The sequence below is a fragment of the Condylura cristata genome, unplaced genomic scaffold (genome assembly GCF_000260355.1).
Source record: "Condylura cristata isolate star-nosed mole 26May11 unplaced genomic scaffold, ConCri1.0 scaffold00007, whole genome shotgun sequence".
Lineage (NCBI taxonomy): Eukaryota > Metazoa > Chordata > Mammalia > Eulipotyphla > Talpidae > Condylura > Condylura cristata.
The window spans coordinates 13,901,422-13,914,788 of record NW_004567108.1 but is presented as its reverse complement, the minus strand read 5'-3'; the positions used below and the strand labels follow the sequence as shown (position 1 = coordinate 13,914,788).

Genomic DNA, 13,367 nt, shown 5'->3' with positions numbered 1-13,367 from the left:
TTATGCCTATCAAGGCTAATTAACATGATGGAAGATTTTTAAATGTGTAAAGTAGAAAAGGATAATACAGAAATCTATGCATCATGTGATTTAGTATTTACAAGATATTCCCATGATATTGGTGAAGATGTGAGAAAAACAGCACTTTCATATACTATCAGTAGGGATGCAAGTTAGTATAACCTATTTGGCAAAGCAACTGCAATGCAAGTAAAACATTTTAATGTGATTTGTTTGAGGGTGCCAACTCTGGAAATTTATCCTTCACATAAATATGCTTTTACGTACACAGACACATGAATATAAAACTTATTGCAGAATTTAACACAGCAAAAGGACTGCACAATAAAAACGCACCCTAAAGTGATTAAAAATGCACACAAATGTGATTAAATCACACTAGAACCTTTTTTGTGTGGGATATTATACAGCTATGAAAAAGAATGAGAAAGTGACATGTTCTGATTTGGAACAATCTCTAAGATATAAATTTAAGTTAAAAAAAAATAAAAAAAGATGAAGAATACTGTGATATTGTACCCTATTATAAAACAGAAAAAACACAGAGAATATACACTTAGAGAAGCTCTAAGTATCTAAAGATACTCTCAAACTGGGGTGCATATGGTGTTAGTGACTGAAGAAGGGGGTCTGAGTTGAGGAGACTTTTCCTTCCCCAGGCTTCTGTTCTATTTGAATGATTTATTCTGTAAATGCATTTCTTTCCAAGGAAAAGAACTGCGAAGAAAGGTAGCCTGAAAAACATATATCATCAATTAACATAGATTAGATGAAAAAAGGCAAATTAAATCTATTCAATTACTTTGGCGAAGCTATATTGGCATGGTCACAGATGAGATCTTATATTCAGAAAATTAAATTAATTGAGAATTAGAGGAATAATATTGCAAGTCATTTCAAAATGTTACCTCAATGTTTTTTAATGTTCTCACTGAAATAAAGATTAGTGTTGAGGGGAAGGACTGGACTAAGGAATTAACTAGTAGCTTCATAAATATGTTGCTCTGAAATGAATAAACAGAATAATGGGGAGAGAGAGCTTGCAATGTGGTCCAGGAAGCAAGCTGTTAGCCTAAGTAGTAAGAACGGATCCTGAGTCTGTGTGAGGCGGGGCAGGCCAGGGCACAGCAGGAGGGAACTCAGGGGTTGGACCACAGCAGGACAGGGGGGTACTGGGGCCTTAGGAAGAGCCCTCTGGTTTCCAGTTGAGGAGTGGTTGAGGGCATCAGGGTGGGTGGAAACATTTACAGACAGTCCCAATTTATGCTGGCTGGACTTACAATTTTCTCAATTTCACAATAGTGTGAAAATGATACACATTAGCAGAAACATCAGTAGTGTATTCTCAGGATGCCAGGGAGGGGCAGCAAGTTGCAGCTCCCAGCCAGAATTTGCAGCTTGCAGTATTTTCAACTTAGAATAGGTTTATAGGGAGGTAACCCCAGCCTAAGTGAGGCCAGCCTGTAGGATCCCACAAATCTTAAAATGACATTTCTTGAGAAGGGCTAGGTAAACCTCTACATGCCTGAGATGAATACTCTAGAAAATTTAACTTCTCATGCTTCTTTGTAAAAAAAAGAGAAGCATGCTCCCTCAACTATTTGTTTAATCTATACATGTACTGTTATATAATCCGTTATGTGCATTATAAAAGCGACTTTTAAGAGATAAGCGTGGCCTGAGGTCCCTGACATTTTAAAATATTTTCTACTTTAAAAGAGTATATAAAGTTAATATTATATTTAGGAAAAGCCCTACAGTTAAATATACTTCAAAATTCTCAAAAACTTGGCTCTACACTTTGGCATGTGATAATTCACAATATGGTTTGAGATTCAGAAGGAAAGGACACAGGTTTTAAGGACCGCCACAGCTAAAGACAGGTAAATTCAAAAAAGAGTATATTAATGGCAGTGTTTATTCAAAAGGAATATTCATTCTTCAATGCACTATTAAAATTAAAAGGCACGAGTTCAAATTTTGTGTTCATTTCAACTTAGTTAAGTTTTTCTGGTAAAATCATTAAAAAGTGCTGCCTTTTAAAATAGTCCCTAACATCTAGAGTCTCCAAAATCCTTTGGAAGACTGAAAAAATAGAAAATTCTGTTCTCCAGATTTCAAATATGCCTATGAAACTACTGTTAACAAAGAGCATTTTTAATGGGACCAGAGGGCACGGCATGAGAAAGCTTTCCACAAATTCATTTTGGAAATGAGCCTCCCAAAGCATGAGGTCTTTCAAATCCAGGCATACCTTGTTTTATTGTGCTTCACTTTCCTGAGCGTGAAGATTCAAACACCGGGCCCTCCCTGGTGACACAACAGGTTAGGACGCAGCACTGCAGGCTGGCCGCAGCCGCTTCAGTGTGAGTTTGATCCCACCCTGGAGGTGACCACATGGCGCCCCAGACCCACCCGCTGCTCCACTCTGCAGTGTATGTCATGGATCTGCCTGTTCTGTTCCCCACTGTCTCTGGTGAAGCCTCTCACCGCCCCTGCACTTTTGGCCTGTACTGCAGGTCTGTATGCATAAATAAATAAAATCTTTTAAGAAAAGATTCAAGCAGTCTATCAGTAGCGCCATTTGCACCAGCAGGTGCTCCTGTGTCTCAGCATCCTTTGTAATTAAAGTGTGTCTGTCTACCACACACTTACTAGACAACAGGATGGTGTAGACATAACTTTTATGCAGCAGAAACACCAGAATTCATGGCTCCTTTTAATATTGGCTTTATTGCCGTGACCCTGAATTACAATCTCCCTGAGGTGCGCCTGCAGTGGTTACTTCCTTATTTGTGGGAACACCACTTTCACCTGGGAGACACAGATGAGGTGTGCTGTGTCTGCAGAAATAGCCTCCAGGAAGCAAGCTCCTGAGAACCTCTTGTTTTCCTTCTTAAAAGCCTGATGATGTGTTCAGTGTGGCGCCTCTCAATAAACACCAGACCTGTGTATGGTAACACTTTGCATGGGTAGTGCCTGTCTCAGAACAGTGAAAGTTGGATACATTTTAAAGATTCCCCCCCTTTTTTTTAAAATAAGATTTAACTATTTATGCTTACAGAAATGGGGTACAGGCCAGAGGTGTGGTGCGTGAGGGGATTCACCAGAGCCAGAATGGGGAGCAGAACAGGCAGATCTACTGAAATACACTGCTGAGGGGAGCAGCAGGAAAGTCAGGAGAGGTCTGCCTTGCCATATGGGTCAGCTCCTTGGCTGACCCAAGGATCCTTGGGGATCGAACTTGTGCTGCAGTGGCTTCTGGGAGCTTCTTAGTGTTAGTATGGTGCTTTAACCCATTGCGCCACCAGTGAGAGCCCTTAAAGATCTCATTTTTATGCCACTAACCCACCTCACTAGCAACATTCTTCAGCACTTTTGACATTTCTGTCTTAGCTTCTTTGCTGCATTGACTTTCCCAGGACCAAAGGAGCAAACCAACTTGGTGTTCAGGTTTATTTTGGTAACCTTGCTATGAAGTCTTTTTTATTCTAGTGAAAGCAGCTGTTACCTTATGTAATTTTTCCCTTAAAGCATTATTTTAACCACCAAAGTCATTGACTTTTGAAAATATATCTTTCCCGGTACCTCTTTTCTTTAGTGACTCACAAATAAGTAGGTGTTTTATTTCATTATTGAAACAGAATGAAGCAAATCCCCTTATTTGGAGGCGAGAAGCAGCAGCACTCCCACACCTCTCACTGCTCCTCTAAAACTTCTGCAACGCTTCTGTGCATCTTCCAAGAGAATCTGCTGACAAAATCATGCCTTTCATTTTGTAGCTATATTGTTTTCCATGTGTTATTTTTGCTATTTTTACCTCACCAGGAAGAATGAGTATTTTCCTAATGGCGTGTAGCTTTTTGTCTTCAGCAATTAAGTAAAAAAAAAAAAAAAAGACTTCAAACAGGCTCTTAAATATTCAGTGTAGTAAAACTCTGAATTAGATATATTGTGTAATTTTAAACCTTGCTGAAACTATTTGTATGCACTGCATGGCTAGATGAGGCCTCATTACCATCATTAAGTGTTACCTCAAGGCACAATCTTCTCTTTAATGAGAGCAGCTAGAAATTTTTACTTCACTAGTCTCTTGATAGCTTTGAGTTTCACTTCTTGGTCTGACTTTATGTCAATCGAATAGTTTGTCGTCATTTTTACCTCCTAATGTAGCTGAACACAGGGCTTGTTAAGAGATGGGTCAACACAATCTTTCTCTCAGGACTTGTTCCTGAGAAAATGTATCCATTGTATTATTTTCAACCCCTTGCCCCCACCCCCAAGAATTTTATTTTAGTTAAAAGATTTACTTATTTACGAACACAAGAACTAGGGTAAAGGTTAATTTAAAGTGAAATAATTTAATTCATAAATCTGCATGGCCCAGTGAGCTACATAAACTACTGCTCCTTGAAATAAATCAAAAGTGAATTAACCAATGAGTGTGACTTTGTAGCACCTTCTTCCCTGAGGACAGCCCCTTCTTCCCTCACGGGGACCCCTGTGGCAAATGCCCTGAGCTTAGATGGCTGGCAACCAGCCCCAAGAAGCTTTGCATACAGTGTCTGCTCTCTTAGAGCCTGAGGTGACAAAACCCCAAGCTATCCACTGTGTGATGAGACATGGACAAGTTTGCCATCTCCCCAACAGCTACCCAGTCACCCCAGAAGCAGACCTGCAGTTGTGCACAAACGTGAGAACCCAACTAAGCTCAGAAGAACCCCTCATTGCTCCAGCTGACCAAACAAGGGTAGGGTTCAAGACAATCAAATTCAAGACTGTACCCCGGTACCTCATTTCTTGATATGGCTCAGTTATCCCAACCCTGGTCCCTGACTCATTCATTTAGCTGGACTTTGGGGGGACTCGTTTTGCTCTCTATAATGTTTTGAGTTAGGCTCAGTTCAACATAAGGTTTCCTTTAGTCACATTTGCTGCCATCTCCAATAAAACCATTTTTACATTTTAGAAAAAAAAAAATCACACAGGACATGGCACCCTCTTGCCATACAGGTTGAATAAGGATAAGGATGCCTGGCTCAACGCAAAGCTAAAATATTAGTTAAGCTCAATTTCTTCTTTTTTGGTGAGATTAAAAATCTATCTATATCTCAGGATCCTAATAAGTTTCCCCAAAACCCCACGGAGTTTCAGGGGCCTCTTCCTTTCTAGAACTTGAACATTTCTGGTGACTGCCAGTTAAGTCCTTTCTGCTCATTCTGCTGGCCCAGACAAGAGTTTTGCAGAAATGGACATCTAGACCAAATAAAACCCTTGAGTGACAGAAAAAACCTCAATGCTTGCCATGTAATTTGACAGAGGCCTGCACTTAACAGAACCTGATCTTTCTGGAAGGACACCACCCCCCTTTCCCACTCATAATAGTTCAGACTTCCTTCAGGGACATGTGGGAAAACCTATCTGTGATCCCAAAGGTCAAAAGTCCAGCCTCGGGGCTGAGCAAAGAGACAACTTCAGCATGGAAGGCCTCTAGGTTTCCATCTTCCTTCCCCAAAATGCTACAAGTGATAAAATCATACTTTCTTTGTCCAAGCAAGAACTCTGAGTGAGGTGAGTGTGAGCTAAGTGAGCTACTAGACCACTGCTTAAGTCTCCGCACCCAGGTTTGTGTCCGGGAGATGGGAAGCACCCCATATTCACACTGTTGTGCTGCTCTGTTCATTTCACCATCCTACGCCTGGTCATTCACCAAGTGACGAGTAGTAACAGCTACGTGGACATTTTTGGTATAACTTAAACTCACATCTTCAAAATCATTGGAGAACGTTCGCATTTCAAAGAAAAATCCCACGAAGAAATCTGCATAACAATTCAACATCCACATTTTGTTACAAATGTCACAAAGGCGAGATATAAATTTGGGTCCTGAAAATACCTGGTTTTATGTCCCTCTGGAAGAAGCCAGTGACTCATAGTAGATCACCAAAAGATGGGAACTCAATTCCTGTGACCTCTGTGAGTGGCAAACAAGTTAATTAGGATCAGGTGAGCCAGGTTACCTGCTTCAAGAGTACCAGGAGAGGGACAAGGTTCACAACAGGTGTCCACACTGGAACTCAATGACCTTCTGGACAAGGAAAACTTTACAGAGCATTTGAGGGCATCTGTTACTCAAAAGAAGCAGAGACCATTTTCTGGATATAAAAGTGAAATAGTGTTAGTGATTACTGGACATGACCAGGTGTGCCCATAGAGGGACGGCTGAGGAATAATGTCCTAGTCATACGAAGGTACTTTACCTTTTCTCTACAGATGAGGGTCTCAATCCCTGAAAGCGATGTTATGGGTTTCAAAACAAGTGCTGTATGTGGGATATCTAGGTCAGTTACCTAGTGGTTAAGCAGAAGAGTCCAGTTGCTGAGGTAAAAATTAAAGAGCTGAGCACAGCAGAGAAACCCACACAGACTAATGAATAAGCAACTTGACTGCAACTTGCAGCACTGTACCGACTTCAACCACAAGATGGCAGCGTACTGCAGGCTGGCCTCGAGGCCAGAAAGCCCTCCTAGAGCTGAGGAAAAGCAACTCCACCATTATGTTTATGAAGCTGCTGTAGGTCAAATGCTTTTTGAGAAGGAAGGTTCTAGATGTAATTATCATCCTAGTAGAGAATGGATATGCATATTCTGTTTGGGTTTGCTGTCGACTGACTGTAACAACAAAAAGTCCTAATTTCATTGGTTATTGTTAACAGAGTTGAAGAAAAAAGTTCTAGAATTTAAGGCACAGACCCTGTCTCCTGCTCCTCACTCGTCTCTTAGGATGATACTTGACCCTGGGAAGCCACCTCCAGAGCCTCAGTTTCCCACTCGGTTCAATGAGAACAACAGGTCTGGGAAACCTCCCAGAAACGAGGCCGTGAAGTGACACTGTGCATGGGCAATGCAGACCGAAGACAGAGAAGTGGCCCAAACGTGAGGTCTGGGGATGCTTCACTTACATGGCGTCCCTAGGGAGGGGCTGTGCCACTTGACAAATTTTCCAGATAATTGAATTTTAAATGCTATGACTTGTTTTCCTTTTAACCTTCTGTAATGGAAATCTTTCTATAATATATTACATGCTTCTCTGGCTCCTTAAACGGCAAACTGAATATAATTTAACCTTTCCTTAATGTCTGTAGGTCATGATGATGACTGCCTGTGACTATATACAGCCCTGCCTCTCCCGATGCCTCTGGGCACAGCAAGGCAGACAGGACTATCAGGCTAAATGGCCCTGGAGACCACACGCTAAAGCTCTAATTGGCAATTCTTCCTTTCTTCGATCTCCTACATCACTACCTGCAGTCACTTCTCCAAGTAACACCTTCTAGCAGCCTCTTGACACTGTTTTAAATCTGCTATAACCTAGAGAGAACTCAGGGTTGCCATGGGTAACCAGAGTCTGTGCTTGTAGCAACCCTAAATTTAATTTTACACACAACTTAAAGATAGTGGGTAGCACGCTGAAGGTTATGCTGGTCAGGACTGATACTCAGCTCTCTGCCCGGGGTGTCATTCTTCTCAGCAGTTAGACAATTGCCCTGAGCCTCCAGGCCCTCTGGTCTGTGATCACACAGACATTTCATCCCCCAGTAACTCAAAAAACCTGTCTGACCCAGGGATCTGGGACAAGCTTCCTGCATGTACCATCATCTTTGCGTTACAGTTACACCCTAAACTACATGCTAAACTAGCTGCTCATTATTTCTGTATCACCCCAATTTCTGGGCTGAAGATTATTCTCTTTCTTGCTCAGTAAATTGTTTGGGATTTGGGATTCTTCTCTGTGCTTCAAACTCAAAGGCATTTTCTCAGTTCCTGCTGTGTCTTGGGTTCAGGTCAATTAACATGGACCAGGTGGGGCATTAGCTGACCATCCACCACGTGTCTTTTCAGTAGTCAGTCACCTCCTCACTAGCGACCCCTACTGGGGAGATAGCATCAACCGCCGGGTGGCTGAAATAACTTGTCCTCAGTCACATGGCAAGCAGCTGGTCTGAAGCCAGATCCATCTCTCCATCTCACCAGAGTCCTCGCCAAAGTCCTCATTCTCTGCACTGAGTTCTGCACGTTTATTAATGTACAAAAGGTCCAGTCAGGCTCACATCCTAAAAAGTACACTTTTAGTGAAACATGGACCCTCTTACTTTTCAGAAAAGGCTACTTGTTTTTGTTTTAGTGTGTGGGTTGTGTTTTAATTAATTCCACATTTTGTTACCAATTTGGAACAATCTGTCCTCAGGGAACAGATCTGGTTTACTTATAGAAAGCTAGCTGAGGAAGGGAGGGACTGGGGTTACAAAGTATTCCTTGTAAGAACTAGTCTAAAAAACCTTCCTAGGTCTTCCTTCGCCAAATAGAAGTGGATGGAATGTTCCAGAAAAATCTCATCTTCCCCAGAAAAGGTATAATAGAACTGGAGAACAAAAAACCTTCGCCAAATAGAAGTGGATGGAATGTTCCAGAAAAATCTCATCTTCCCCAGAAAAGGTATAATAGAACTGGAGAACAAAAACTCTGCTGCAGTTTTTCCTACAAGATATGTGACATCAAAATAACTAACATTTCTACCCATTCCAGAAACATCTCTACAAGTTCACACCATATCAATATTGTCAGCAATCAAAAGAACGAAGAGTATCCAGAATCTAGAAGCAAACTGTCACCATCAGGAGTACCAGCCAGCGAGAAGGCTGGTATGGGTATCTATAACTTAAGGACAGTAGCAAGTTTCACTTCAGAACTGGTTCTAGGATAAGAAGGCTACAGATTCTTTGTTCTTCCCCCCAGGAATTAACTTTCTAAATTGATCCCAAGCTAATTTTTAAAATAAGCAAACCATGACCTCATCATCCACATTTTGCACCTGCTCTTCCCACACTTAACACCGGCTGGTTTTCAGCACGTCCTCTTCCGCAAACATCCCTGGTGCTCTAAAGTTTCTGGAGTAACTCTTGTCAGGAAGAAAACTACCTGAAAAATCGACTATCACAGGTATCCATTTCCCAGAACTGCCACAGTAAAGCGGCTGAGGCAACAGTAACACATAGTTTCTGTTCTGCAGCTAAAAGTCCCAGAGCTGGGTGTTGGCTCAGTCTTGCAGGAAGCATGACTGAGGTGAAGGGAAAAGCTGCCGCCACCTGCCTCCCAGCTTCAGATAGCATGTTGGCTTGTAGCAGCATAACCACAGCCTTCACATGGCATTCTCCCTCTGCGTCCAAATTTACTGTTTTTATAAGGACAACAGTCATATTGAATTAAGGGCCCACGGTTCTCCCACACGACCTCACTTCAACTTAACTAATTATATCTGCAATGGCCTTATTTCCAAATAAGGCCACATTTTCCAGTTCTGTGGGGCTGCTACATCTGAGTTGGGGGGCGGGGAGGCACAATTAGCCCATAACTTATTGAAGTGAGTTTTGAATTAAAAAATACAACAGAGAAGGAGCAGAATGGCGTCCAAAAAAGTGACTCGTAACAGCAAGGCATGGGACAGGTGACTTAGTGTGTTGGCAAGGTGAGCAGAAGTCGGTGTGTTGACCCTGAAATGCGTTGCTTACAAGTGTGGGTGGGTATATGATCACTGAGGGGGATGTTTGCCAAGGGCACTGTTGGTGGAGAACACTGGATCTCTGCAGAGCCCTGACTCCTACTTGTCACTTTGTAGAACAAAAGCCACAAGGGTGCACAGGAGAATTCAGGGTGGAAGGAAAACTGTTACAAAGAGTGAAAAGGAACTTCTTGAGAACTTTCCAAACATTTTAAAGTCCCTGATGCCTAATCTCAAAGCGCTTCTCGTTTTAAGATCTGACTAGAATAAGTTTGCCAAAGGGATTTCACAATAAAATTGGATTTCCTTTTATGCAGTGGGGTTGGGGACCGGGGGCGGGGGTTCTGCTTTCCTTGTCAGACTGGGTAACTGGAAACCATGGAATTTGTTCTCTTCATTAGCCTCCTCGGCATCTGAGATTATACTCAGGAGCTACTTTGTGAAACTGGAAACCATCCATGAAATGAAGCACCACACCTCACAACAAGCACCCAAGACTAGGACCCAAGACTAGGACCCAAGACTAGGCGTGGGACAGATTTGAGGTCGCAGAGCACAGGCCGCGGGAGACCCAAGTTCAGATCTGGCTCTGCCTCTCCCTAAGACGACCTTGACCAAGTGACCCAGCCATTCTGTGGCCAAGGCCACACCAGAGGACCTAGAGCTGTCCTTTATGGAGCGGTGGGTGGCACTAAATGAGAGCATGCTCAGCGCAGTATCCACCGTGGGCACAACTCCTCAGTAAATGGCACTTGTCATTTTCCCAGAAAATTAGGGAGCGAACCTTGAGAAGTGGAGGTAGTCTGCTGTTGGTCACGTCCACCTTGGTGGTCAGGAGCAATGGCAGTCCAGGACTCCAGAACCCCTTGCCTCTTCTTGATTCACTATCATGCCTTCTTGAAGACCCAGCAATGAGTCTTGGTTTTTCCCTCCCCGCCCCACTGGGCCCTTCACTGTCCAGGACACACACACGAGAGAAGGGCACGCGGAATCATGACTGTTCTCTGGAAAAGAAGTGAACTCGGAAGATTTACAGACTCATCTTTGTAAAATTTCCAGAGGTCTGGTACTGATTACGTTTCCCATCGCCTGGTGCTCTGGCATTTGAAGGTTGGACCTGGAGACACGGCCCCTCCCAGAGGAAGTCAATTCCTAGAAATAGCAAAGGACTTCCCTGAGAGGGCGCCTCCGGCACACAAACCAGCCAGTGCAGAGCCCATGCTCCCCTCTCCTGCATGAAGCTCCCACACGGAGCAACATCCCCCTCTGCAGCAGCAGGTTGAGCAGCAGACACACGGCAGCCCGTAGGGTTCCGCAGCCACCCCCAAGTCAGCCGGGGCTCCCCACTCACCTGGCCCCACTCACGTCCACACCGACCATCAGCTGCCCGTTGAGGGAGAGGATCTCGTCCTTCAGTCGGACCTTCCCGCTCTTCCCCGCGGGGCTGTTCTTCCTCAGCTCCGTCACCCAGATGCAGCCCACATCCAGCACGGGGCCCAGGTGGGGCTTCCGCTTCTTGCCCCCTCGGCGCTTTTCTCCAAGGTCCCCAAAGACAGGGATGTTCCCAAAACTGAGGCCCACGGTGTCCGTGTCCCCCAGCTCCTTGGTGAGGTACACCGTGCAGATCTCCATCTCCGGGGAGCTGTGCTCAGGTGGCGCCGAGCTCTCGTCCACAGCGAAGTTGAGCTGGATGTACTCCTGCAGCTTCCGGATGGCCGCCTGGCACAGCCGCTGCTCCGGCCCATCCCCGCCCTCTTGCAGGCTGTTCTGCAGCCACTGGCAGAGGAGGGACAGGTGCAGCCTGGCATTGTCCTGAGTGATGGGCATGATGTTCACTCCCGGACCCCAACATCATGGGAGGACCGGCTTCTGGGGGCTGGGCCCCACGAGGCCCCACGTCCCTGGGGAAGCCTGGCTGGCATCGGTTTTGCCTGTGTGCATGTTCAGGCTGGCAGAGGAGCCTTGAGGTAGTCTGCTGGAGAGAGCTGGGCCAGCAGACGGGACGCAATTAGACTGGCGGTGGGACAGAACCGCGCCCTGCTGCGCCAGCGCTCAATGGAGGAAGGAAAGGAGTACCTGACCAGCCCTTGGCCGGTTTATTTCATAGCAGGGCCCGTGCAGTGAGCTGGAAATGGGGTATTCTTCCAGCAGCAGGAGTGTGACCTCTCCCAGGTTCATTCACACCTGGAAGAGAGGGAAAAAACAAAAAATCCCAGTCATAACTGAGCCTCCTGACAAAGAACGATGGCTGGTGTTACAGAAGGGCCAGATTTCTTTTTTAGCCAGGAAGCTAATGTCATTCCAGTCCTCAAGACAGCTCCCTCCATCTTGTACACTCAGATAGATGTACAGATACACACTGCTAGACACACACACACACACACACACACACACTTATACAAATGCACACATGAATATCTTCTCCCTTCCCTCAGGCAGAAGCCTCTGGACTGCTGGTCTTCTCTGGGAAATTTCTCTGATCGGCAGGGGAAGGAGATGACTTTGCCATGTCAATCCCTACTGATATATCCTCAAGCTCACATCCGATCAGAAAGCTCGGAGAGAGTGCTGAGGAGTTATGGACCTATTTACAAACTCACAGTCCAAGAAAGTTAAAGATCCATGTCCTTTGCCTTGACTAGTCCAAAAGCACTCAGAGGAGGGCTCTCCCTTCCCAACTAGGCTCTGACAATGTCACCAAGAGGAGAAACAGCCGACCGAGCGAGGCCAGCTCTACCGCAGACCACCAGCAGTGCTAAGCTAAGCCACGGGTCTGTATTTTTCATGTAGCCCCAGAGGGAATCCCTCTTTTATTCCTCTGATGCTGTTGAAATGGACCTACTCTTAGACTATCCCCACAGCCATTTCCTCCAGAGAAATGTTCCTACAGGCTTCTGGGGATGAAGACTGGGCCCTCCCCTGTGCTGTGACTAATGCCCCGCATGCATGCCATCTGCCAGTCTGCAGGCTGGAACAGCAGGTGGGTCTACCTCACAAGAGCAGGTACCAGCCCCACCTCACCCCCCAATTCAGCTCATAGTACTCCCTGTCCCATCAAAGTTTAATTAACTTCAATTGCTAATTTTCCTTCTCCACCACAGAAAAATGTCACCTCCATCTTCTATAAATACAGAAAAATGATTCTTTTTCCTCTTCTCTGAACTTAACTTTCACCTAGAGAAAATCAACATAGACTGTGCCATCTAAGGTGGAAAACATTCTTGAGCCTTATTAGGAAGTGATTTAATAAGGAATAATAAAAAATGGGAGAGGTGTCAGATGGCCATGTCAATAATAAATGTCTTTATTACTCAGAAACCACAAAGCTCTAATATGGTGAGCTTGAGCTTCCAAAGAATTTGAAAGCCAGCTATTAATTGGATCCAAATAAATCAAAAGCTTTTAGCAAATACTACCTATAGAATCACATGCCTATTAGAAAGTCAAAATCAAGGGGAAGATAATCCATGCATGGACGAAAACAGAATGGCCAACATAAATAGTACTTCTCCCTGAAAACTAACTCTGCGTACACACATTCAAGCCTATGAATCAATCAAAACGTTGTCCATCAGGTTAACAACCTTTATGAGTCTCTGCTTCCTCATCTAAAATAAGGAACTTAAGTTCGTAAAATAAGGAACTTAAGTTCGTGGTCATTAAGGTCTCTCACACTCAACAAAGAGGTTCTCAAACATAGTGCATAGTGACAGTATCTTATTCATTCATATGGTCCCTACCCCAGAACAGTGCCTGCCACCTCAATAATTTAAAACTATTTTTAAAGA

At 44.3% G+C, this 13,367-nt stretch overlaps 1 protein-coding gene across 2 annotated transcripts in view; it reads right to left on the bottom strand.

The window, feature by feature from the left end:
* PDZD2 (PDZ domain containing 2) overlaps nucleotides 1–11,412 on the bottom strand; it is a 207,979-nt gene extending 196,567 nt beyond the window's left edge. The window contains exon 1 of one of the 2 annotated variants that reach the window (XM_012721834.1): nucleotides 10,931–11,412. In XM_012721834.1, the coding sequence (XP_012577288.1) occupies nucleotides 10,931–11,406 (476 nt within the window). In that variant the 5' untranslated portion in view covers nucleotides 11,407–11,412. The remainder of the gene's footprint in view (nucleotides 1–10,930) is intronic. The other variant, XM_012721832.1, reaches the window with a different exon arrangement.
* Nucleotides 11,413–13,367: the final 1,955 nt, after the last annotated feature.